At 42.6% G+C, this 27728-nt stretch overlaps 1 protein-coding gene across 3 annotated transcripts in view; it reads left to right on the top strand.

Moving 5' to 3' along the window:
* HHAT (hedgehog acyltransferase) overlaps positions 1-27728 on the top strand; it is a 255303-nt gene that overhangs the window by 161251 nt on the left and 66324 nt on the right. For all 3 annotated transcript variants that reach the window (XM_033094166.1, XM_033094165.1, XM_033094167.1), the window contains one exon: positions 23248-23449. In XM_033094166.1, the coding sequence (XP_032950057.1) occupies positions 23248-23449 (202 nt within the window). The remainder of the gene's footprint in view (positions 1-23247; positions 23450-27728) is intronic.

Here is a 27728-nt window from a genome sequence, read left to right as displayed (position 1 = left end):
GAAGGAGGGTGTAGTGTTATGGCTGTAGGGGCATTGGACCCAAATACACTCGAGACTTCCTGCAGACTCTGCTGGTTTTCACTCATACTCAATCCTTACCCTCAAGTATGTTGAAAGTGCATGGAGAAGGCGCAGTGGAACCAAAGACTCATGGATGAGGAAGAGGCCTCTGGAAGAGAGACTATTTGTTGCTGGGACCAACTTTCAATACATAGCTTATATAAGGAATGAAATGTATTGTATTAGGAACTAAAAGTTGGTAAATTGCTAGATAAATGATGCAGAAAGCAGATCTTTATTATGAGTCAAGGACTGGTTCATTATGGTAAGTACCCCTACAAATGTCAGATGACAGATGAATCCCAGATGGGCCAACCTCCCCTCCCCACCTTTCCAACTCCACAAATCCCTGGTTCAGAGAGTTGAGAAGCTAGAATCTTCCCAGCCTGATGATGATAACCCAAGTCACATTTCTGCATGAATGTCTCCTTTCTGGGTAGCAGATACCCAGAGCCAATCATTTGTTGGCTACTTTCAGACAAGAAGTGAGCAAGATATTGGTTGATTATTTGGGTGGCCAGGATAATATGGGTTGAGCAGGCCAGATGACACTGCCCGCCTGGGCATTTGGACACATTTTCTCGAGGGCCAGAAGCACAATCTTCCAAATAGGAAGGCCAAGTAGGTTTTCAACTGTGTCCTGGGCAAGTGGCTGCACTTTGTAGGGACCTGGATCCCTACAAATGTTTTTTTCAGCTTGGTTGGTGGTGAGCTGTATTTGGTGGTATTTGGGGGGTAATACTGTATTGCAAGTAACTTGGTGGCAAAGGTTTTCTTACTCAGGTTTGAATTTCCTATAGCACCTAACATAGGGTCTTCTACTAGAAAATATCCAACAAATGGTAGTTGGATGAAAGCTAAATGAACATAAAATGTGCTTCACAATACATGGTGGCCCGTAATGCTACAGGTGGAATCGGGAGTGGCAGTTTTAACCCAAGGCCGGTGGCTTGCTTTTTCAGAGCGTTGCAACAGAGTTCTCCTACCTGGCTGACCCTGTGTTTCTTTCCCTTGTTACTTGACTTGGAGACAGAGGATGCAATTGTCCCAAAGGTCCAACACTTGCCACCTGCCAGGACTTGCTTTTGGGTCTTATATATCTGTTTTTGTTGATTTGAATGGTTTGTAGTGTTTAGTGATTCTAATGGGAGAGTTGCTTGGGAGATGGGACAGGGAAGGGAAAATAAGCTTTCCAGTGTTAGGAAATGGATTTGGTAACTTTTTTCCTTACTGCTTTTTCTGGTCAATTTTGAGGTATTTTGGTTGAAAGGGCTTACAAGCTTTGGCAAAGTAGGGAGGGAAAATGCTTTCATTTCCAAATAGGTAAATAACCTCTGCCCTTTCCTTCATACCTCTAAACAACTCTATAGGAAAGAAGCTGTTAGTCCATTCAGAATTGTGCCAGTTATTGTTAGGGCCAGGCATCCATCGGTTGGAATCAGACGGCTGGTGTGCGGTATAACAGGCATCCTTGGGAAAGGTGCCCAGATAAATGGAAATCGAAGGTTTGGGATTGTCCTGAGGTCAGAGTAGTTGCAAGGATGAGCAGTACACAAGATGCTTCGTGGTCTGGAAGGAGTGAGGAGACTGCCTTTCTAAAGCTGCTATTTATTTCGTAATGATGCCAAGTATAACTCATGGAATTAGATGATATCTATCTTGTCAGAATCTTCTTTAGTCAATTCATTCTCGATCAATTGATAGGAATTTGCTGAGCATTTGCTGTGTACTTGGCATTCTAATAGACGTCATAGGGAATATAGACTTAGAAGGCATGATTTGTATGCCCAAGAAGTTTTATCTCCTTGTTCAGGGTATGGATTAACATACAGGAAAAAATAATGCATAACACAGTGTCATCAATGGTGAGATCTTAAATTATGTGGTAAGACTCCTGCACCTGATCTTGCTTTATTTTTGTACAGAAATTATTAATCAACATGTATGACCTATTTATTTCTTTATCTCCACTCAAATGCTTCATGAAAGCAGAGACCTTGTGTGTTCTGTTCACAATTTGAAATTAACAATTTAATCTCTGTCTGCTTGGCCTGTATTAGGTGCTCAGTAAATAGCTATTGAATTAGTGGAGTGGATTCTAAGTGCTAGAGGAGAGGTTTATCAGTAAAGGTTCATGTGAAACAGAATTCAGTAATAGGTCCAATTTTAACTACATTCAGCATATATTATTCAGCATCATTATATATAGATTGTAGCTCACTTTGTAGAGTCACGCTGATAATCTAAGTAGTGGAGCCAGGATTGGGACCCAGGCCTGTCTGGCTGCTAAACCCACATCTTTCCACTACACCCTGCTGCCATCCACAAAAATGGGCAAGTGTTCCCAGCGAATGTCCCGGGGATACAGTTCAGAGGCAGAGATCCAGGTCTGGTCTGCATGTTCTCAGCCAGGATTTAATTTTATTGTGATGCTGTGCGGCCGCTTTGCGTGACTTCAGTAGATGTGTCCATGTGGTCCCTCTTTTGGCCATCCACTCATTGTGCTGCCCAGGAAAATGAGGGGTGTGTGTGACACTAGTGAAACAATGTGTACTAGACTTCATAATTTATTGTATGAAAAATTAGAACATTTCCCCCAGAAATATTTCTAATGAGGCCAAGAACCTGATTAGTCTGAAATAATTTGGGAGTAACCCTCTCTGGTGGCGGTTGGGGGATGAGGGCTTTGGTCCATTATAACATTCGAAGGCCCTCCAAGATCTGTCCAGGGCCATGAACATTTGAGAGACATCATTGATGGGTGTGTGTCCTCAGCATTTAGCCCGTGCCTGGTGCATAGTGGCCACTCATCGTAGTTATTTAATTAATAAATGAGTGATTATGACAGAGACTAACTGAATATGATGTAAACTTCATCATATTATATCAACCTATATTCCAGAGACCTGGCACTGTAGGAAATAAGGAAGCCTTAATTATAGGGTTACAACTCTCAAATATCATGCAATAAGGCAGTTCAATTGTAGGTAGCTGTTGAATACTTAGGAGGTAGGAAATTTGCTGCTATTTTTAAAACATCCATTAGTGTAACGTATATTAGCTGTACAAATCATACAAACGCTAATTAGAGAAGGTATTTGGGAATAGTGTGTGTTTTTCTAACCTGAAATATTGAACTGAGGGCTTCCACTTATCTAGCTTATTAAGGAATATGATGCTCACAAAGAAAAGAGTGCTTTGTGGAAGTTCTTTTTAATCCAGTCGCCAAAGGTTAAGAGGTGGGGATGGTGTAGAATTCTGAAGACGCTGTGGATGTGGGAACAGTAACGCTGTGGAGAGAGGAGCGAGATCCTTTGCTTTCTCTTCATTGGCTTCTTCTCAAGTTGTTTTCCTTGCCACAGTTGACATCTATTGAGTCCTCGCTACGCCAGGCACTGTTCGAAGCTCTTTATAATCATTATCTTTGTTAATTTTTATCACATCTCTATGAGGTAGCTTTTATTACCTCCCCTGGACTGATCAGGAAGCTGAGGCTCAGAGCCTCATGACTAGTAGGGCAACGTGGGATTAGAACCCAGGGGAGAACCCATCTCTTAACCACTGTACTTCAAGGTCTCTCCTTACTTTAATGCCCTTGGATCAGGTGATTTCTGCCTGTGGCAAGCCCCCAGAGGGAATACAGAAGTGTAGTGGGCATTTGCGTGTATAGATTCAAGCAACAGACTAGGTCTCAGCCCTGTGATGTCCCAGTATAGTCAAGAAAATGAAGCAACTGAAAACGTGTATACAGTCGTCCCTCCGTGTCTGTGGGAGATTGCCTCCAGGACCCCCTGCAGACACCATAATCCATGGATGCTCAAGTCCCTTACATAAGATGCTGTAGAACAGTCAGCACTCCACATCCATGGATTCCCAACCATGGATCGAAAATACTATTTTCGACCCACAGTTGGTTGACTCTAGGGGTAAAAACTCAGAATTTCAGAATAGCGGGAAAGATTGGGTTAGAGGTCAGGGGTCATCATTTGGGTTTAGCAGATGAATGATGTTAATCTGGGAAAGGTTGAAAGAGGAAACTGGGGTAGAGGGAGTACAAGGCACTTCATGAAATGGTGGGAAGCACGGTGGGGAGGCTCCTTCAGTGCAGTGAACTCCAGGGAGGACGTCTTCAGGGTCACCTCACAAGGGCACTCATGCACAGTGACTGCAGTTGGAGCTACTTCTTGTTCATTCAGGAGTGCATTTCAGCAACTGCATGACGGACCCAGCTCTCAGCAAAGGGGTGAAGGAGAGAGTTTGGTTTCCATGCTTCTCTGCCTTTTCCCTTCACCTCCTTCTTTTCCTTGCCCTCACATCGGTCCTCACTTGTGCAGAGTCCCTCCCAGCAGTTCCCTTTCACTAGCGCTCTCCCCCACCCCCCAGCCCCCGCTTCCTCTTGTCTTCTGATTAGTTTAGCAGATATTCCGTGGGCACGTTGTGTATATTAGCGTGACTGTTTCCCTGCGCCGTGAGCCGGCTGACGTGGTAGATGAGCCCACACTCCAGGGTGGCTTTGTTAAGGTGCCAGTGTGAGTACAAGGAGGTGCAGGGAGACAGCCCTGAGAAGTTGTTGACAGTTTTAAATGAGGCCAAGAACGAGAAGCTTGTGATGGAGACCGAGAAGCGGTCGTTCTAGAGGCAAAAGGAAAACAAAAGGGTAGTTTCATTGGCACTAAGGGAGGAAAGAAGAAGAATAAGGAGGATGTAGATACAGAAGGATGCTCGTGATAGATTAGGTGAACAGAGCAGTTTCCCATTCGTGATTCTATTCTTACAAGAAGTATATTTAGAGAAAAACGTATGTTTAGAGAAAAATGTCATAGAGGACATACAAAAAGGTCATTGGTAGTTATTTCTGGATTTTTTAAATATGTCTATGCATATTTCTAAATTTTCATAATGAATGTAAGTAATACTGTAGTGATAAGACATAAAGCAGAAATTACCAAAAGAAAAGTAGAAGGTACAGTCAATGCCAAAGGCAACAGACCAGACAAGTAAGAGAAAAATATAAATATATCCATTGGCTTTGGCAATCCGGAGGCCATTAATGACCTTGAGAAAGTTGTTTAAGTGGAATGGAGAGAAGCAGAAGTCAGATTTCATCAGGTTAAGGAGTAAATGGGAGGGGAGGACTTAGGGATAAGGTGGAGACTGCTCTTGCAAGGATCTTGAAATATTTGGCTATGAAGAAAAGCAGTTAGGATCAAAGCTGAAGAAGTAGAAGTTGTGGGATGAAAGAAAGGTGCTTATAAAATGGGAGGGACTGGAATATGTCTTTATGCTAAGGAGAGGACCAGTTCAGATAAGCTGGATAAGATACAGGGTGAGAGGGAGATGATTGATGGAGCATTGTCCCTCAGGAGGCTCCTCAGAAGTTAGTCTTACTTATTTGAACATACAGGAATGAGTGGATAGGTGCCAGTGGAGATAAACATGTATGTGGTGAGGAAAGAAGGTGTGGGCACTCTTCTATGATGGTCTTGACTTTCTCAGAAAAGCAGTAGGTACAAACTTTGGTAGGAGATAAGCCTGTCCTGAAATAAACATCACCACCGCTTTCATCAATGTAGCTCTCTGAGGACAGTCTAACATGCACATTCCTGTATGTCTCCCATGCTTAGTATGGTACTTGGCACCTAGTAGATGCTTAGAAAATATTTGTCGGTGATGTGGATCTATGGTCAGAAAAAGAATGTGGCATTCCTAGTCTGTTCTTCATTATTCATGTCATTCCATAAATGTGCAATCTTTTTCAAGTACCACGATCCCAGAGGAACGCAGACTAATGAAATATGTAGAGGAAGGGAAGCTATGATAGGAGATTTGGAACCAAGTATAAAAGAATGGATAAAGAAACAGGGGATGTTGTACAAAATTAAGCCTTTGGAGGGAGATGAGAACCTTGATCAGGTATTGGACAGGCTGTCAGTTGAAGTCCTGGTACATTTGTTCCCTCCTGCTTGAGAGGAGAACCAGGATCAACTGGTAAAAAGTAGAGAGAAGCACATTCTTTCCAATCTAAGTTGTCTGGAAAAGACTATTTCAAAAAGTTGAGAACTCTTGGTCACTGAGGGTGTTGAGGTGTGTGCTGGATGCTTTCTGGCGCTGGGGATAGTACAGGGGATCCAGACACAAGATGTCTCTCACATCCCGTCTCTCTCTAGGGTCCTTGGTGCTGACAATAGAGGATTGTTCTCGTCCTCTGGACTTTGAGGTATTATAATGAGTTTCTACCAGATTTATTTGGGTGGAAGTACAATAGATTTTTTTGCCATCTCGTAGTGATTTGGACAGTCTGTTATCCAGAACTGCCATGCTTTGGCGCTACAATGATAATTTAGGTTCACAAGAATGATTCTGAGGCACAAAAAATATGCTAAAGTACCACCTAAATCAAATGAAACACTGTATAAAGCACTGGCCATGGTGATGGGTACCTACTAGGGACTCAGTAGGTGTTTTTCAAAGCTAAGATATATTAAATATTAACTCTCTTTTAAATATTAAGCATGCAGGTTATCTATGCCTGATATCATAGTTATTGTAGGGAACCCACGTGAGTTAGTGAGAAAAGCATGTTTTTCGGAATCTCAGTCTCCTCTTTTCTACTTTTAGACAGCTCAGGTTGAGGAGAACGTGCTACGCTGTAATTTTCAGCAGTTGGTCTGGGTTCTGCTCTCTGATGCAACATGGAACACATCTGCCAGCTCTTTGGGGAAATAAAGAACCTTTATTTTCCTCACCTGTAAATTGGGGGGAAATTCCCAGGATAGTTTTGAAAATTGAATAACATCTGTAAAAAGTTGAGCACAAAGTTTAGCTCACTGGCTCACAGTGAGCAATCAACATTTTCATTTTCTCCCACTTCTTAAGAAAAATATTTAATTCAATGGAAATTCCTTCCTTGACTATTAAGGATAATAGTAGCCCTAATATACTATTATCTGTATACTATTAATGTAATAATCATTTGTTTTGCATTAATTTTTAGTTCCTTTCCATTCCTTTTGCCGTATTTGATCACGTAGACTCCTATGAGGTAAGGTGGACATGGATTATACTTTTATCTCCTAAATGGAGACTCTGGGGCCCTCCCTGAGTCCCAGCAGTTAAGGGTTATGAAGGCGAAGATGGAGTCTGGCTTGTACCCACAGCCCCTCATTCACTCCTGGGTCAGCTTCGTTAACCTCCAGATGTGACGTCGAGATGCCCTTGGTTCCCAGATAACTCTTTAAGAAAGCCTCATTTCATTACATGTATCACGTGCCCACAGGTTTCTTTGTAGCCTACCATTTAGATTTTCCAAAGTGAAGTCAGCCAATGGTTTTTAAAATTTGTCAACTTTTAGGATTTTTTTCCTTGAAAGATTGAAGGAGGCAATAATAAACCTTTTCCCTCTGACACTGGCTTTGATAGGAGTTTGTCAGTGTTATTAGGGTTAAATTGGAATTGAAGTCAACCTGCCAATAAAGACAAAATGGAGCCTACCCCTTCTCTCCATTTTCTCTCCTTTCTCCGTCTCAGACATGGCCTTCTCTGTGGACTCCTTTCCTGGGGGTGTCCCTTTCTTCCCCTGCACATTGCAGCACGTGCGTGTTGTTTATATCCCGAGGCTGCATTTATTTCTGCTTTGATTTGCAGTTTGTAACTTCACCTCTAGATGTCCAACTGTGCCTCTAGACTGGCCACTCCAGGCAGGCACAGTACGTTTCTCTTCACCTTTTTATTTTAGTGTCTGTCACAGCACCCTAGCCCAGAATTGGTACTCAGCACAGTTTTCTAGGCACATTCCTTTCACAAACACAGATGCACAAAGCATGATTGGGGAGCAAGGAGTCACTTCGTCTGATTCTAGTGGACAGTCACCATACAGTTAAGTGATACCAGTTATGTGGGTGTAACTCAGAGTCACCGTTAGAGCTTTGTGTGCCATTTCTGGAAACCTGTGCCCTTAAAGGGAGACAGTTCACCTTCAGCACTGCATGCTGCCCTGGGAATACACCTATTGGAAGTATTTGAGCTCGTCAGCATCATGGAAAGGGGCCCGGTCCCTTGTGCAGGCCTGGGCTCTGCTCAGAATGTGATGCTGTGACATGTCTCACTCCAAGGGGACTTTGGGCGAGGGTCCTCCAAAGAGCTGTGCAGCCCTGTGGGCTCCTTTCAAGAGCAGTGCTGGGCACATGACATTGTGCAGTGTAGCCCGTGGGAACTAGGGGTTCCCAGAGAGTCTAGCAGATGCCGGAGACAACACTGAGGAATCTGCAGCTGTGCCCGAGGCAGCCATGTGTGCAGGTGCTGGTGCTGCCAAGGAGGAGAACGAGCCACAGGCCCACTGCCCAGTACTGTATGTTGAGGGGAACAGCAGAGGGGGCCCCAGGCTGGGGAGACCTTCTGGCCAACGTGAGTGGAGACCACCCTTGACATCTGTGTGCTGTAGAGATTCCTCTTTTCTCAGCAAACCCCTCGCTGAGGAGCTAGAACACTGATGTCAGAAGTGACTGAGACTTGTGGAGCCGGACTCCCCGGAGAGGTCATTTAAGGCAGTGCCCGCGAGTCCAGCCTGAGGCTTCAGGGGTCTTGTAATGACTGTGACGCAGGAGGAAGTTGTGGCAGACATGATGATAACCAGATGGGCTGGGAATGTTGGCCCTCCAGTTGAACTCTGAATAATAGATCGATTGCCGAGTCTGTCTGGCCCATTCCAGCGTCTCCCTGGATGGCTCTTGGCTCCTGGACCCCTGAGAGGAGTTGGTGTTTAAAGCCCACAGCTGTACCTTAGCACCTCCATGCTTTGCAGCATGGGCAGGCACCCCTCTGTCCTGGGAAGTTCCAGAGACGCCTTCTAGGAGGAGAGGATGTGTTGTGGAAGAGGGCTACAGCCTTGGCCATGGAATTGAAAAAGGGTCTGTTTATTGAGCTCTCAAAATGAACTTCCTTATCTCTGCCACCCAAGAAAAGATGGTGAGCTCTGAGTCGGCTCTCCCCTGCCCTCCACCTTGCGTGACCCGGATAGATTGTACCCCTCCATGCCCTTTCCTTCCTGCCCTGGAACGCTGATGGTGTTGGAAGCCCAGACTTGTTCAGTTGGTTACTGGGCCTTAAATTTGTGTTAGTGCATGTAGCCTGGCCTGTGAGACTCCAAGGCATACAGGAAGTCAGAGGGGATCTCTTTGTTCTTTGACCTCCATTAAACGGCTCCTCTTGGGAGCTGCCCCTCGTCTGCAGTTTCACTGGCCCTGATCTTGGAAGGCAGATGGTGGGAGGGAAGAGCTGGGAACAGCACTTCTTTCATTTGAACGCCAGCTGCCTCTCTGCTTCCCCAGACTCCAGCCATGGCTTCTCTCTGCAGCCACATGTTGCGGGTGAGGTCTTGCTTACCACTCATCCTCTCTGCCTTCTCAGGGACAAGGCAAAAGTCGAGCACAGGACTCTCCAGCCCTTAGAACATCTTTCCTCATCTTGACCCTACTTGAGAGGGAGCGGAGGGAGCAAGTGAAATGCCGTTCTTATGGTCCACTTCTTTCCCCAACCTCTGGGAAGCGACTGCTCCCCAGCACGGATTGCCATGTTAATACCCAGCTCCATGGCTGACATCTCCGGATTTCGTAGGATCTTATTGCATGAGCATTGGCATTTTTAATCTACCGAAGACTCTACCTTTTATGACATATATTGAATGTCATCCTTAGACTGTCGCTGTAAAATGCTACCTCTTAAAATATTCCTCTCTGATGTGCACTCAAGAGTTCATTCAGTTACCAAGGGACCTTTAGTGAAGCAGCGTCATCCAGGTGGCTCTCACAGCATTAAGGGAGCAGTGCTTACCAGAGCATTGTTCCCCAGGCATGGGAGCATGTTCCTGCTTTGTTTCAGGGAATGTTTTGCTGGCCTGGTTGTGTTGTATGTTGCTGCAGACTGATTGTCATTCAGGCCCCAAGCTGAGCACGATCAGTTTTCCCTTCCAGGGCCCAGCCTTACAAGGTATCAAGTCTGATAGGGACTGTGGCCCACTGTGATAAATGAGAGGCAGTTGAAACAGTTCTGTCAAAACTGATTTGTCAGAGTGCTGATTTCAGTCCAGAGAGGGAACAACCTCATTATTACCTCCAGCAACCATTTGGCTTTGATTATTTTTTGAAAATCACTTCGGCGCCTGAGACTTTTATTTTTTTTTTCCTCCGGCAAACTGTCTTGAACGGCAGTGTTTTGAGAGTGGTGCCCATAGGATACCTGCTGGCATTTTCTCCTTTTCTGGGCATTGAATCCCATCTATGGCCACCCCAGAAAAGCATTTTTATTACCAATGGGCTGCCACGCTTTAAAAAAGTCCAGACTACAAATGTCTGAATTGACAAAGCAGATAAACTGGGGTGGAGTGGCGGGGGAGGGGTGGTGGTGGTGATGGTGGTGGTGGTGGTGGTGGAAATTTGCTATTAGGAAAGGATTATTCACCTTCAGTCAGGATTCACCATGGGCTCCCTTCAGATGCAAGTGTCCTGGTGCATTTCATGTTCATTCACGAGTTAGCTTCATGGCAGCAGAGGGGTGGGGAATTAGGGAACTCAGGAACATGAGCTAATGTCTCAGGAGCTCCATGTCCTGCAAATCCCGTAGAGAAGACAGGTCATCTCTGCTTTAGCAGAAACCAGTAGCAAAACAGCACGCCATTGTCATTGATCATAACTATTCAAGAACGTTCACACTTATGTCCCAAATGTTCCAGACTATAGAGACCACACCCCCTAGCTCCCCACTAGCTCTTGAGCTCTTCCCAGTCACTAACCAAGGCCCAGAGAAGGGACCATCACTGAAATCCATGACCCTGGCTTATCAATCCTCACTCCCATCCTTCTCTATGTTCTGAAGTGCTGCGTGTGTGTGTGTGTGTGCGTGTGTGTGTGTGTATTCATTCGTTCATGTCCATGAATGGTCCTGACTCCTCACCACTTCTCTTGTGGACAAAATACATGTTGGACTTGGAAGTGACATTCATGGTAGAAGAAGAGATTTTGTCGGAAAAGTTAAGCCAACAAAGGGTCAAAGCCACACACACTCCTATTGGCCTCATGAACACCCTCCCCTCATACGAATCCAGTATTGACGGGCACCTCCATGGTTTCCTTTGAGGCTTTTAAAGTTAACACCACAAATCTTAAAACTCCCAACTTGGGTGCTTTAATTTTTTTAACCATTCAACACTGAAGTTTTGCTTTTCAATAGTTCTGGCAGTTTCCTACGGAAGTTGGAGTTGGCACGTGTCCCATCTCTCAGTCCCTGCCAAGCTGTCCCCTTGCTCAGGGCACCTCCTGTTGGTGTCTGATTTAGTCCGACTTTGTAAATATTACCCTCCAGCTCCCCACAGCACTTTAGAGGACAATGTGGAGGTAGCAGATGTGAACAATGACATTTACTTATGAAGCCACACTTTTAGCTGGAGAATCAATCACCTTTTGTTTACAGAGAGTGGCACTCAAAGAAAAGAAGAACGGAGAGGAAAATGAATCAGGGAAAGGAGGAGGATGAGGGAAAGAGCAAGAAAAGAAGGAAGTTGATCAGGATGTATTGAGCACCCCCTGAATTCAGAGTCTGAGTTAGACTCTGGGGGAAATAAAAAGAGAAATGTTACAATTCCCTGTTCCATGTCTTCAATGTCAGGTGGGGAATCCTACATACCCTCAGACCTGAAATGCAGCTCAGAAATGCTGAAGAACAGCACATCAACATCTGAAGAAATAACTTAGGCCGAGATGAATATGTGAATTCTGAAGAGAGGAAGAATTAACGGGCCACCAGTATGCAGTGAGATCGCCTGGGGAACTTTTCCTTCAAATGAATGTTGAACCTACTTTGAAAGATCAAATGGTGGAAACGACAGCCTGGGGGTGGGGGCTGTGTTCCATGATTGGGGGATAGCGTGGCATGATTGTAGGGCCCACATTGTCCAAGAATGAAGTTCATTGCCGGGAGAGGAGGACCTCTTTTGGAGACTCATAAGGAGAAGTTGGCATAGGAGGGGGAGCCAGTTGGAAAATGACTTGGACAAACCAGTGTTTTCATTTAGGACTTAATGCAACGGGAATCGACTTTAGGCACGACCTCCTGAGGGTAAGGACTTGGCTCCGATTGTGAGACTAGATGCTTCCTGAGGACGAAGAATTTGCCTCTTCTTTTCTTCAGCTGTTAATTTTTGGCTTTGCCTGAATGACCAACCAATTTGACTTTATATGTGAGATAGTGTGTCACCGTGAGGATGTAGAATATACAGTTGCCAAGGCCGTGGGCTCTGTGGGATCCTGTCCAGAAGGTTTGCGTCTTGGTGACACACAAGTCTCTGCAGTATTACAGTCTTCACACTACAGCTGTCTCTAAATCATTACACCATACTCCCCGATGGAGAATGAAATGCCTTGGCGGTCAGTTAGGCGTTTCTTTATGTACTTGTCTTCAGAGCGCTTTCTTCTAGAGACCTCCAAGGCATTGTTCCAGCGCGGTAACTTTTGAGTTGTACAAGTTCATTTTATAGTGAACATTTTCCTAACAGCCGTGATAAATGAGTTAGAAGATTAGGACCAGCAGGGCTGGTGTTGAACAGGATGTGGGTGAGAGGCAGAGATCAAAAGGGAGCATCCAGGAGAAACAAACAATACAATTGCTTGTAAGAGGAAGGAAATGCCCAGAACAGTCATAATTTTGATCCCCAGGTTTGATGAAGCAAAGGATGAGAACTGCGTTAGGAGCCAGGGAGGATGGGCTCTTTCTCCAAAACCTTCACCCTCTGACGACGAGATGAGAGATCACACATACCTACATCATACAGACGTCTGAGTTTGCCCCTTCACTTCCAGCTTTTCATATACTCTCCGTTTCCATCTGGCCTAGGGCGGCTTATAAATGCTTTTAGCATCCTCCCGGGAGGCAGGTGGGAAGACAGGCAGGCAGCCAGGAAATCTTGGTGGTTATTAAACTGAGGCTTCCAGGACCTTTTTATTAGCGATTAGATTCAGCTCCATAGCACTAAAGAGCATAAACTCCCGCTCTGTCTCTTTTGCTCAAACCTCCCAAGAATCTGTTTTATATGCTGTTTATTTATAACCCAAAATAGACATAGGCCTGGGAGCCCTGGGGATTGCGAGGCTTCAGTGTGCTCTCAAGAAGGGGGTTAGCAGCCCCCGAGGGAAATAGTGCGTACTCCTTTCTGGTGTCACCTCCCCCTGGGCCTTCCCAACCCCCCTTGTGACTGGAAGCTAGTTTTGAAGTGTGGCGTCTTAAAGAGGTATCTGTTCAGTTTTTGTTTTTTCAGTCTGTAGTGTGAAGATTGCAATACTGCAGAGACTCGTGTGTCACCAAGACACAAACCTCCTGGAGCATGATTAGGCTGCTTTAAACTGGTTGAATGAGTAAATCTGTCTAAGCACTTTCTTTGGGCCCTCCCACACAGCAGTCACCAATTATAAGGAAAGGACTTGGTCAGGTGACTTTTCTACTCGTAGATAAGGGGAAACCTGACTGGAAGGGCTACAGTGATTTGAAGGTGAAATGTTGGTGGTGATGGACCCCTGTGTGGTGGGGCCTGCTGTATCCTGATCCACCCGCATGCCCTCTACAGGCCCCTTCTAGCCAATACCAGATGTTTGGAGAACAGCTGGCTGCCATCTAGGTTAAGCATAATCAACAGGCCTGCAAGGATGTTGAATCCATATCTTGGATCCCTCAGCACTAAGCCAATTGGTTCTGACGGGGGGGGGGGGGGGGGCATATTTAAGGCTCATGGTTTTAAGTAAAGAACATCTCTGAGCAAGCAGGCCCGAGGTCTTGGTGCCTTCAAATGCATATGAAAGAAATACGAATGCTAATCCTTATGCTAAAGGCCTCTTGTTTTCCCCTGAATGCAAGCGGGCCACTGCTGGCCCATTTTTAGTAAGTATGCATCCTTCCGTTTACATGGAATGTTAAAATCTCCACGCTCCTTACATACATACAGAGGGGGCCAAAAAACCCTATACACATTTTAAGAAAGGAAAAAACTGTGTGAAAAGTACACTGATGGTAACTACTTTGAGCACCTCTTGTAATTGCAGCAGTCAAACGTGACTTGTATTCATCTTTTGTTATCGGTATATATTGAGTACTACAATCTTAATGCAGTTTTTTTCTTTCTTAAATTGTGTATACCTTTTTTTGGCACCCTCTGTATTGTCTCATCTGATCTTCATAGCAAGTCATACCCAAGAAGTTTGGAGTGCTCCCAGAATAAACTCACTGAACACACTTACACTGAGCAGGCTTAATTGACAAGCTCAAGGTTACAGACAAGCTCAAGGTCCGCGGCAGACCAGGGCCAAGGCCACACCTCTAGCTCTCAGGTGCTGCCTGCCTTCTTGTCCTGTGCTTTGCTACTGTTGCTACTTGGCCTGGTTCTAGTGACGCGATGGCTGTGCTCAGCCATCTTTCAGCCTCTTGCATAGTGAGGAAAATGGGGCTTTTGGGGAGCTAGAGTTTGGGTTTTGGTTTATAAAGGTAGAGCTGATTCTTTCTCTAGGATGGAAGTTGTAGGCCGGAGTTCATCCACACAGTACTTCAACCCACTGAGCTCTTGGCATCGTGGAATTAAAAGATGAATTTTTTTAAATGTTGGCGTCTAATTACATGAACCTAGAACTTTAAGTGTAGACTAAATACAGCCTGCATTTAATCTCTGTTTTATAAGTGACACAGTGTTCAGTTGCCAAACAGGGCGTGGCATTTTTAATAGGTAATTGTTCAGAGTTGCACATGAAACTTCTATCGAGCATCTTTTGGTAAAAGAGTTGAGAGTTAGCCCAGCTCAAAATGTGCCCTCTGCTTTGAAAGTAGACCTCTCTTAGCCTTCTGGAGAAGATAAAGTCTATAGTTGTCCATTAACCAACTGCTGCTTTTTACTGTGTTTCCCTGAAAATAAGACCGGGTCTTAATATTAAGTTTTGCTCCAAAAGATCCATTAGGGCTTATGTTAAGGGGATATCATCCTGAAAAATCATGCTAGGGCTTATTTTACAGTCAGGCCTTATTTTGGGGGAAACTTACTAAATTCCATTAGTACTTACTAAAATTCCATTATGACTCATACTAAACAGAAAGATATTACATGTAAATTATATTGTTTTCTGTGTGCATCTTTCTTTGCAAACTTTTCATAAGTAGATCTGTAGCTTCCTGCTTGAAAACTAAACACTTTTAGTGAGAAGGAGAACTCAAATGTGGGCCAAGGCCAAAGCCAGAGCCTGGGGCGGGCCAGGGGAGCCGCTGCCTGTGAGAGCTGGGCGTTGGACATCATGGCCAGCCCAGCAAGGACGCTAAGCAGGATTCATCTCAGAGCCCAGCTGAAGCCAAGGTGAGGTCCCCTCCCCACCAGTGTAAGGCAGCCAGAAGCCTTGCCCTTCCCATCTTCTAAAGCCTCTAGTCTTTAATGGGTAGTACTTTTCAATTTTGAAATCTCTTGAGGTAGGGGTCGTTCTAGAGGTTTGGGGCCAGATCCCTTTGACTTTACTGGGGTAAACAGGATTATAAAGTGTGGAGAGACTTCAGGGTCCTTCAGATGTCTGTAGTCTGTGGGAATGGGTGTCTTTTGAAGTGTCTCCCAATAACTGGGGCAGGACCTTATAATCATCCCTTGGTTCCTAATTGTTCATAATGGGTCTGTGACAATGCTGACAAATTATCACAGTTTAAAAGCTGTTGGAGGCTATGAAAAGTAAATGAAAATTATGTTGTTAGATATATAAATACTGTTGACTAGTAACTATATAATAGCATGAGTATGTGCACACACACCCAGTGTTACCTGAAGGAATTCTACAATTCAGTTACAATGACAACCATCATAGAAAAGACATCTTTTGGTGAAGGACTATTCAATCAGTGGCACAAACAGTAGGTTCTCTGGGTTAAACAGAGAGTTGGAGTATTCAAAGGAGACTTCCTAGGGGAGGTGGAAAATCAACTGGACTTTGTAGACTGAATAGGAGTTGGAAAATCAGAGAGGATAGATGAATATGAAAATAGTATGACCAGAGGCATGGAAGTGTGAGAGCCCCATTTGTTCAGGATTTCAGAATTTGTCAAGAGAACTAGTGGGAAACAAGGGTAGATAAGGCAGAACTGGTATAGGATGTCAGTCAGCCATTGCCTGCCCCAGCTCTGCTAAGCTGTAGGTACCTGAAGGCTGGGATCCTGCAAGCCTACCTTGACTCAATCCATGGGACAGGAAAACCAACTGCATCATCCCCTTATTTTGAGGGGCCTGGGATTAGTCCTCAGCCAAGAGTTTGAAGATAATGTGGCAAGCCAGGGAGCTATTGTGGAGGTCCTGGAAAAACGGAGTGTTGTGGCTTTAAGATTAATGTATTTACCATATGGATTCTCACCACCCCTGTCCCCAACTGTAGGCATATTCCTGAGTTGTTTTTCATAGTGGATATGAGGAGAAGAGATATTTTGTTTTCCCTTCACATATACCCTCTCAACAACAACCCTCAACCATCAGCTTCTTATGCTCCACTTCTTACATAGTCAGACAGCTTCATGATGCCGGCCTGGTCAAGATAGCAGGTGTAATCTCCGCTTGTGGGACAGAAGGACGCTAGTTTGTTTAAAAATTGAACTTACCATATTTTGCCATGTATAATGTACACCCACGTTTTTGGCCCAAACTTACAGGGGAAAAAATCATTTTTTTTGAAATTAAAGTTTATTGGGGTGACAATTGTTAGTAAAATTACATACATTTCAGATGTACAATTCTGTATTACATCATCTATAAATCCCATTCTGTGTTCACCACCAAGAGTCAGTTCTCTTTCCATCACCATATATTTGATCCCCTTTACCCTCATCTCCCACCCTCACCCCCCTTACCCTCTGGTAACCACTAAACTATTGTCTGTGTCTATGAGTTTTTGTTTCTCATTTGTTTGGCTTGTTCTTTTGTTGTTTTTGGTTTATATACCACATATCAGTGAAATCATATGGTTCTCTGCTTTTTCTGTCTGACTTATTTCGCTTAGCATTATACTTTCAAGATCCATCCATGTTGTCACAAATGTTCCTATATCATCTTTTCTTACCGCCAAATAGTATTTCATTGTGTATATATACCACAACTTCTTTATCCATTCATCTATCAAAGGACATTTTGGTTGTTTCCATGTCTTGGCCACCGTAAATAAATGTATCTTTATGGATAAATGTTTTCAGATTTTTGGGGTAGATACCCAGGAGAGGGATTGCTGGGTCATATGGTAATTCTATTCGTAATTTTTTGAGGAACCTCCACACTGCCTTCCATAGCAGCTGCACCAGTCTGCATTCCTACCAACAGTGTATGAGGGTTCCTTTTTCTCCACAGCCTCTCCAACATTTGTAACTATTTGTCTTGTTGATGATGGCCATTCTGACTAGGGTGAGGTGATATCTCATTTTGGTTTTTATTTGCATTTCTCTGATGATTAGTGATGTTGAGCATTTTTTCATATGTCTATTTGCCATTTGTATGTCCTCTTTGGAGAAATGTCTCTTCAGGTCCTCTGCCCATTTTTCAATTGGGTTGTTTTTTTGTTATTGAGTTGTATGAGTTCCTTGTATATTTTGGATATTAGCCCCTGATCGGAGGCACTGTTTGCAAAAATCTTCTCCCATTCAGTTGGTTGCCTCCTTATTTTGTTGATGGTTTCTTTTGCTGTGCAGAAGCTTTTAAGTTTGATATAGTCCCATTCATTTATTTTTAGCTTTTACTTCCCTTGCCTTTGGAGTCAAATTCATAAAATTCTCTTTGAACACAAGGCCCATCAGTTTAGTACCTGTGTTTTCTTCTATGCAGTTTATTGTTTCAGGTCTTATGCTTAAGTCTTTGATCCATTTTGAATTAATTTTGGTACATGGTGACAGATAGCAGTCCAGTTTCATTCTTTTGCCCGTGGCTTTCCAGTTCTGCCAGCACCATTTATTGAAGAGGCTGTCTTTTCTCCATTGTGTGTTTTTTGCTTCTTTGTCAAAAATTATCTGTCCATATTTGTGTGGTTTTATTTCTGAGTTCTCAATTCTATTCCATTGGTTTACATGTCTGTTTTTCTGCCAATACCATGCTGCTTTGATTATTGTTGCCCTGTAGTACAAGCTAAAGTCAGGGAGTGTGATACCTTCAGCATTGTTCTTTTTTCTTAAGATTGCTTTGGCTATTCGGGGTCTTTTGTAGTTCCAAACAAATCTGATAATTTTTTTGGTTCTATTTCTTTAAAAAATGCCATTGGGATTTTGATGGGGATTGCATTAAATCTGTATATTTCTTTGGGTAATATGGCCATTTTAACTATGTTTATTCTTCCAATCCATGAGCATGGAATATCTTTCCATTTCTTTGTGTCTTCTTCAATTTCTTTTAAAAAAAATGTCTTATACTTTTCAGCATATAGGTCTTTCACATCCTTGGTTAAGTTTATTCCTAGGTATTTTATTCTTTTTGCTGCAATTGCAAAAGGAACTGTTTTTTGTTTTTTTATTTCTTTTTCTGAAATTTCATCGTTAGTACATAGGAATGCAATGGACTTTTTTTTAAAAAAAGATTTTATTGGGGAAGGGGAACAGGACTTTATTGGGGAACAGTGTGTACTTCCAGGACTTGTTTTCCAAGTCAAGTTGTTGTCCTTTCAATCTTAGTTGTGGAAGGCGCAGCTCAGCTCCAGGTCCAGTTGCCATTGCTAGTTGCAGGGGGCGCAGCCCACCATCCCTCACGGGAGTCGAGGAATCGAACTGGCAACCTCGTGGTTGAGAGGATGCACTCCAACCAACTGAGCCATCTGGGAGCTCAGCGGCAGCTCAGCTCAAGGTGCTGTGTTCAATCTTATTTGCAGGGGGCGCTGCCCACCATCCCTTGTGGGACTCGAGGAATTGAACTAGCAACCTTGTGGTTGAGAGCCCACTGGCCCATGTGGGAATCGAACCAGCAGCCTTCAGAGTTAGGAGTATGGAGCTCTAACCACCTGAGCCACCGGGCCAGCCCGCAATGGACTTTTGTACGTTGATTTTGTAGCCGTCAACTTTACTGTATTCATTGATTGTTTCTAATAGCTTTTTGGTTGAGTCTTTAGGGTTTTCTATGTATAGCATCATGTCATCTGCAAAGAGTGACAATTTAACTTCTTCATTCCCAATTTGGATGCCTTTTATTTCTGTCTCTTGCCTGATTGCTCTGTCGAGGACTTCCAACACTATGTTGAAAAGCAGCAGTGATAGGGGACAGCCCTGTTGTGTTCCTGAACGTAGAGCAAAGGGCTTCAGTTTTTCACTGTTAATTATGAGATTAGCTGAGGGTTTGTCATATAAGGCCTTTATTATGTTAAGGTATTTTCCTTCTATACCTATTAAGTCTTTTAATCATAAATGGATGTTGTATCTCGTCAAATGCTTTTTCTGCATCAATTGATATAATCATATGATTTTTGTCCTTTTGTTTTGTTTATGTGATGTATCACATTGATGGATTTGCGTATGTTGAACCATCCTTGTGCCCCTAGGATAAACCCCACTTGGTCGTGATGAATAATCTTTTTAATGTATTGCTGCATTCGATTTGCTAGAATTTTGTTTAGGATTTTTGCATCTGTATTCATCAGAGATATAGGTCTGTAGTTTTCTTTTTTTGTGTTATCCTTACCAAAAATCTTTCATTTAAAAATTTTTAATTCAAATTTTTATTTGTTTACATTTAGGTACTTGTTTTTTGTATTATAAAGGAATTTTAGCATTTAGTTTTTTAATATATTATGGTACAAGAAAATTTATGTAACGAATAATTACAAAACACAAGAATAGATACAAGGTACAAGAACTTTTATGTATCGGTACCAAATTTACGGTATTTACGCTTTATAGAGGACCAAGAACTCTTCTTAGTCGTTGCAGGTTCGTCGTAAGGTCAACAAAACCAATTATGGTTTTCCAGGGTATTACTCTGCATACGGATATCGTTATTGATGTCTAGAGTTACACTTTTAACTCATAAGCAGAAATAAAAGAATTAAAAACATTTATATAGACACGAAATTAGCGCTGCCCATGTATAATGCGCATCCTCATTTTTCCCTCACAAATTTGGGTAAAATAGTGCACGTTATCCGTGGCAAATGCCATATACCTCTGAGCTCCTTGGCCCAGACTCCTTTGTAAACAATAAGCACCTTTCTCCCCAGCAAGATTCCTTTCCTACAAAGAACATTTCTTTAGTTATAAAATACGAGTGGATGTTTCTGTGGAGACTACGTGGAAGATTTGCTTGAATAAGAGGAGCATATCATCAAGAAATGGTCCCATTATAATAAATGGCATAATAGCGCACAGGCCTGGGAGTTCTGAAACCAGAACAGCCTAGGTTCAGATTTCACCTCTCCTGTGTAAAATGGGCCTAGTCATTAGTTCCTTGCAAGGTTGTTTTAATGGTTAGAAATGGTATATATAAAGCACCTGGCTCATAGACATTCAATAAAGCACAGATGTTATTAATAACATCTACATTTTATGCAGGTTACTCTCCTGAGTTGGGAGTTGGCTGTGTTGCATAGATTCTGTGAGAGGGTTTTAAATTAAGAAGGTGGCTGCAGATGGTGCCAACTTCTCAAGTAGCATTTTCTGCAGGCGGTGACCACATGAAGCTGGCCTGTCAGGGGCAGGCGTTGGGTAAACTGAAGCTCGTACAGTCACTGAAAAGAAGAAATCTTTTATTTTTGCGTTGCTGAGAAGGTGGTGCTTTCTTCCTTTGGGAAATCAATTTCACTGTGCAGTGGAACGCAGTAAGTAGGGTCATACTACTGCTTTTCTAAAAGAAAGACATATTTCTGTTTTTGTTAATCATGGAGCTGACACAATAGTTGTAGAATCTGTAAAAGGAAATACCCCATTCCCTCTCCTTGCCGAACCTGCTGCCTTTTAGAAAGGGAGAGTGGAGAAGGGATTTTTATCTTCCAGTCTGGAAACCATACCCTCTTCTGGTTTAAAACAAGCAGCCTCGTGTCCTTGGAGACCTGCCATATATGAATTTCTACAATGAAAGGATTTTTGTCAGCTGTCATTTCAAAGGCAAAGTAACAAAGCCATAGTGCCAAGATGCCTAAAATAACTGAGCATGTAATTATGGGGTTTGATGCTTCCTCATTACAAGCTTGAAAACACATCCTTTTTGGAGTATTGGATCCAATATTTAGAACCATTGGTATGGATGGATAATGACAGGTTTTTATTCTACGCTTTTCTAATACATAGTATATGTAGTGCAGCTCATTTTAACATTAGTGAGATACAATAAAGATCTCAACATGAAACATGTTATGTTAGGTGAGAAGAGTATTCATAGTAGTATTAACTTGTCTTGTAAAACAATTATCTGCAAAGTGTCTGTAAACAGCAGTCATTCCTCATACCTTTGAAATTGGTTTGACCACCCTACCTTTTCTTTACATGCAGTTTTCTGCTGAGTACGGTAGCCTTCCCCAATAACAAAGTAGCCCCTAGGGGGCAGCAGAACACCAAAGAAAATCACTGTGCCTGGGGCTGTCAGATTTTTCTGGCTTGTTGCCCAGCCCTTCTAAGTCGGGTGGTAGTACCCATCTTTCTCCCCTTTGCCTGGCAAAACTCATCCTCTCAGCCTTGCCAAGGTGGGGACTTTTGCCGTTAAGCCTCCCCTATCCCACTTGCCTCCACTCACCCCCTTCTTCTCCCCGTTCTTAAACCCTCCTGGTCTACTTTATACCATATCACGTAGCTTTTAACGTTCTTGCTTGTTACTGTTTCTCAACCTGCTATACCTATCCTTTTGGCAGGAACAATATCTTAAGACTCTGTGTTTTCCGGTAATGCCAGGACTGCCCAGAGGTCTAAATAAATGCTCAACAGCAGATGGAGGATCCCTTCACCTGTAGTATGTGCTTGATACATATTTGCTAATTTGATTGTCAGGATGGTCTTTTTTGCACAAGAGAAAGTATTTTCTTTGCTTCACTTATATCTGAAGTGGCTACATTCTCCCATTCTTTCTGGTTTGTTTCAGATTGGGGTGTTGCATAGAGAGTTTTCAGTATAAACCCAGAGGCCTAATGGAAAACATTAACTTTGGTGCCATAGATGCAGCAATGTGGCTCTTCCCTTTCCTGGCTGTGAGCCTGGGTCCAGTTAACTTCTCAGCCTCAGTTTTCTCACCCATAAAATGGGGCTATCAAGCTGCTTGTATAATTTATTATCTGAACTGGAGTATATTTGAGAAGGAGGACATTTTAAAGTCATTAAAATCATGCGGGTTTTTTGAAATATTTATTGATTGGGGAGTGGTTTTTATTTTTATATTTTGGGCTTATCTATAAGATTGTTCTATTTGAAAATGATTTTCAAAATACAATTTCCTACAAAAAATAACATACAAAAAGGACAAATTGCAAAGGGTGTGTGCTTAGGTCTCCAGATCCTACCAACCTACAGTGTGAGTTTTGTCCAACTCTAGCAGAAAAATACTGATGGAAGAACATGGTCATGCTTATATGCAGTCAGAGAGCCTTCTCAGCAGTAGAGAACAGACCCAGGGGATGGCTGTGCAGTTCGGGTGACAATTTGGCTGACCTGTGAGACAGAGCTTTTCTCTTCACTTGCAAATTCACTGCTGCTTCTGGGCAACTTGCCTGGAATGCTGGAGGAACCGGCCTTGCACCCCTCTTCTGTGCCCAGCGCCCGCTATTTCAGCAATTGTGCTTAAATACTGGGTTTACCATAAACTTAATAGTTTGAGCTGTAAAATACATACCTGCCTTGAATGTTGGTGTCCCCATGGAGCAGAAGCTTAATTGCCATTCTGTAATTGGGTTTCCAGGGTTGGGCGCATCCCTTTTAAAAACTCTTAAGTTCATTCCTCCTCATCTGCCTCTTGTAAGTGCTGTTTGGTTTGGTGATGAGAGTTCTTTTGCCTGTGTGTTCATTTAACCTAAACCCCCGCAGAGCTGAGGCTTGTGTTTTTGCCAGCTCCTTGCGTGATGTGATGAAGAATTCAAGGAGTGCTCTGTGGCCTCTTGGAAGTGGGGAAGGATCTGCACACAGTGAATATCAACTCTGGGGACAGATTTTATTGTGGGGACAGCCCTCTGCATGGCTCCTAACAGCCTCTTCTTTCTCTAGGTATGTGTACATTCCAGTGGGCGGGTCCCAGCATGGCCTGCTGGGGACACTGTTTTCCACTGCAATGACTTTTGCATTTGTGAGCTACTGGCATGGTGGGTACGACTACCTGTGGTGCTGGGCCGCCCTCAACTGGCTGGGAGTCACCGTGGAGAATGGAGTCCGGAGACTTGTGGAGACCCCATGCATCCAGGATAGCTTGGTGAGCAGGAACCTTGCTCGTGTGGTAGGGGACACCTGAGCCAGGTGGGCTAGGTTTGGGAGGGAAGGCGGTCATCAGATTCAGTGCACCGTGTGTCATTCTTGCCAGATTGGTTCAAAGCCCCTGTGCCTAGAGGTAGGATAGTAAAAACGAGACTTCTGTAGCTATTTTTAAAAAATAAATATTTTAACAATAAGATTCTTATTTTTATTATATAAAAATTAGAACATTCAGACAAGAATTAAAAGAAGAGAAAAATGCCTCAACAGAAGCCACAGTGAATACCCATTCTTCTAAATATTTTCTACATATAGACACACATACGCACACATGTACATGTGCATATCTATGCGCAAAAAACATTTAAAACAAATGCTATTATTCCAGAGATATGATTCTATCAGGACCACCTTTCTATGTGACCAAATCTATTTCTAACTCTACTATTTCTAATGGCTATATGGAATTTCATTATTGGATGTGCCATGATGTATTTAGTCTCCTGTTATTAACAGTCATAGTGTTCTGGTTTTTTCCCACTTATCAACTGCATTAAGGTGAATAGCGTAACCAGTATGAATTCTTGTCTGTAAAATTGCTAAGTTCAAGGTTTTTCTCACCTTTAAGCATTGCCATACATACTGTGTAACTCTTTCTTAACTGCCCTGTAGACAGGGTGTGCCAATTTCCATCCCTACCAACAGTGTGTGGGAATGCCCTCACCAGTACTGAGTAGTACTGGTACATACTACTAGTTAGACAAAGCGATGTAATAGTTAGACTGAGTAGTACTGGTATTCTAATCTGTGCTAATTCGATAGGTAGGTACTGTTACAGTAGCATATAAAACAGCGAAGGGTTTCAGACACATTCCAACTCTGCAAAAAAATGATTTGGAAAATTAATTAAGCACTTTTCTTTACACATTTTAAGTGGTTTTAAACTATAAATGTTTTATCATGTAAATGTGGCATGTGATGTATTAGAATCTTGTAGGAAATCATCAGTTCTGAGTATGCAGCAATATTCTATAACCCTGAAAAAAGTAGCTAAAAAGAAATATGCTGGCATAAGTGTTCACGGCAGGCAATAAAACACAAGAAATTTACTGGGAAATGATTAATGTGGATAAATTTCCCCAGCAACAAAAGCGAATATATTTTTTTAAACCAACACTACCAAAATAGGATTCACTTGAGTGTTTTTCTGTAAGGCTAGCCATAGTACAGGTGGAAAGTTGTTTCAATAAAAACTGATACAAAGTACATAGCAAAATAACACATCTGAAGGAATTTAAATATACTTATGCATGTTTAAAGATAAATATTTTATTCAGCAGCAGTACCCAGCAATCAGCAGAAAAGAAATGTCAGTGAATTCTAATAGAAAATGGAATTCAATGAAAATCATGGCTACAAGTACGCACCAGGAAGAAAAACCATAAAAGATGTTATCATAAAGGTTTCAAACTTCATCCTGAAGTCAGAGCAGTCTTCCCCGAAGTCTGAAACCCAGTGACCACCTGTGAAAGCCAGAGAATTCTTTTAAGCCCAGGCTGAAACACTTCTATGTTCCTTCATGGAGGTCTAACACTGACCTTGAACTTCATGTTAGGCAGTGCTCTACAAACTTTGAGCCCTGGCTCACGTTATGAATACATTTTAAAAATCTAAAATGTTAAAAAAAGTAACCCAAACTGTGTTGTGTAGCCCATGGCTTGGTAATTTTGGTTAAAAATGAATGAAGACAGTGGAAACACTTACAGGGGAAGCCCTTGAAGGTGTGCTCTGTCCCATCATGGCCCATTCCAGGACCCTCACGTGTTTACCTCATTTGAGCTTCTGCCCACACGTAAGGCACCTAGGAGTGCAGTACTTTTTGAATATGCATTTTTGAGTGAGATGTATGTCCTGTGTATTGCAAATATGTTTAGTGTACATATTTACTGAGCAAGAACATATTTTGTAAAACCTGTTTTTATGACCTATCATCCATCATGACAGCCTGGGGTTGGTGATGGCTGTTTAGACTAGGCGCTGCTCCAGCAAGGTTGAGATCCCATTACTATTTATATCCCCAATGGTTAGCTCAGTGTCTGAATTAGCTGCGGTATTAAGTCAGTACACAATTAGTGCTTCCAAACTGGGTTGATTCTGTTCTTTTTCTTTTTTTTTCCTTTTAGTTTCTGGTGCACAAAGCGATGTAATAGTTAGACATTTACACCCCTCACAAAGTGATAACCCCCCGCCCCCACCTACTACCCCTCTGACATCGTATACAGCTGTTACAATACCATTGACTATATACCCTGTGCTGTACTTTACATCCTGTGAATATATATATAAATATATATATATATATATATACACATATATATATATATATACACATACATATATATATATATATATTTGACATTCAAACTGGGTTGATTCTTAAGTTGTGCTTCCACCTGTCCACCCAAGGACTCTCCCTCCATTCACTCTGCTTCGTATACAGTGCAGCACAGATTTTTTCCTTCAGAAACACATGACTGGCATTCCAAAGCTACATAACCTTTCAAATAAACTGTTTCCTCACTTGAGTTACCCTCCTTCTCTCTCTCTCTTTTCATGAATCCATTTCCCATTCTTTTGTCAAAATCCAAATAAAGACTTACTGCCTCCTTGGCTCCTACTTTCAGCTGACTTCAGTCTCCCTAATTGACCTGATAGTGTGTTTACACTGTGAGTTCACGCCCCACCCACCTCATGCACTCTCTCCATGGTATTCGTCCTTCATCTGTTTTTTAAAGATAGATTGAAAGACATCTGAATAACAAGGATTATCCTTCCTTCTTTCTCATATCTTCTTCATTTTCAGCCTCAAAGCTTTGTCTGGGACATAAAGTCCAGTAGGGTTCTGTTTCTTGGTATTCTTAGAATAACAGTTGAACACTCATGGAAAGACTAGTCAGAGCTGTGTTGTGAATGGAAAGCCCTCTGATATTCTAGGCTGGGCTATTTGATCGAACATCCTTCTATAATGGAAATCTCCATTGCACGTCCAGTGCAATAGCCATGTTGAGCAACTGAGAAACTAATTTTTTAATTTATCTAATTTTAATTCACCTAAATCTAAGTAGCCCTCGTGTGGCTAGCTACTTCCATTTTGAGCAGTGCAGTTCTAGAATATGCCCCTTTTCTAGAAAAAATTAAAGGAATGTCGAGTGTTGGACTCTGCTATAATTTAGAATGATCTTCATTAATGGCATATATATCCAACTGGCTACTGAATGTCTCCACTCAAATATGTCACAGATGTCTCAGACTTAGCATGTGTAATACTGAACTTGTGTGCCCTTATCCCTCAGTCCTTCTGACTGGCTCCTTTCCCTCAAGCATTCTCTGTTTCTGCAGATGGCACCATCATCTATGTAGTTACTCAAAGCCCAAACCATCAAGGTGCCCTCTGTGCCCCCTCTGTTTCAGTTCTTCCTGTATGTACTGTACATTCTACCTCCTAAGTAGATCTTAATGATTATTATTATTATTTTTGCATTTGCATTTGCATTTCCATTTCCACTGAGTCATTCTCATCCAACTGTTCTCATTTCTTGCCAGGTCCACCAAATAGCTTGTAACTTGTTTCCCTGCTTCCCCCTTTTCTCTTCTTCTATTCATTATCCTCATAGTGCTGAGTGATGCTTCTCAAACAGAAACCTGACCATGTCCGTTGTCCTTCTTAAAATCCTTAGTGGCATCCCATTTTCTCAGGACTAAGTTCACAATATTTAAGATGACTTATGTGAGGTCTTGCCTGACCTGGCTCTTGGCACCTCTCCTCATCCTTGACGCCCCTCCTCCCCCAGATGCCTGGCCCCTCCCGCCTTAGCTCCCACACACAGCTTCCATCTCCTAGGATGCTCTCTCTCCTTTTACTCCACCCCTATTCATCCTTCAAATTTCAGCTTGAATGTCACCTTGTTTGTGTGCTCCTCTCTGACCCGGTTAAGTTGATCCGGTCTCATTTAATAACTCATGTGGGGCACCTTGTATGTGGTCTCTTGTGCTGTACTTGTCACAGTTGCAATGAAACATTTTTGTACAATGTTTATACAATATATACAACTTGTTTAATCCTTAGCTCCTTTACTGAAATGTAAGCCTCATGAGGCCAGAGATCTGTATCCATGATATTTACCACATTGCCAGGCCCAGAGTAAGCATGCAGTAAATATTTTGTTGAATGAGTGAATGAATGAATAAAATGATATTCTGTGACTTCACTGAGGGGAGTA

This window comes from Rhinolophus ferrumequinum, chromosome 22 (genome assembly GCF_004115265.2).
Source record: "Rhinolophus ferrumequinum isolate MPI-CBG mRhiFer1 chromosome 22, mRhiFer1_v1.p, whole genome shotgun sequence".
In the NCBI taxonomy this organism is placed as follows: Eukaryota; Metazoa; Chordata; class Mammalia; order Chiroptera; family Rhinolophidae; genus Rhinolophus; species Rhinolophus ferrumequinum.
The sequence above is the reverse complement of the archived record's forward strand: the minus strand, read 5'-3'. Positions and strand labels throughout refer to the sequence as shown.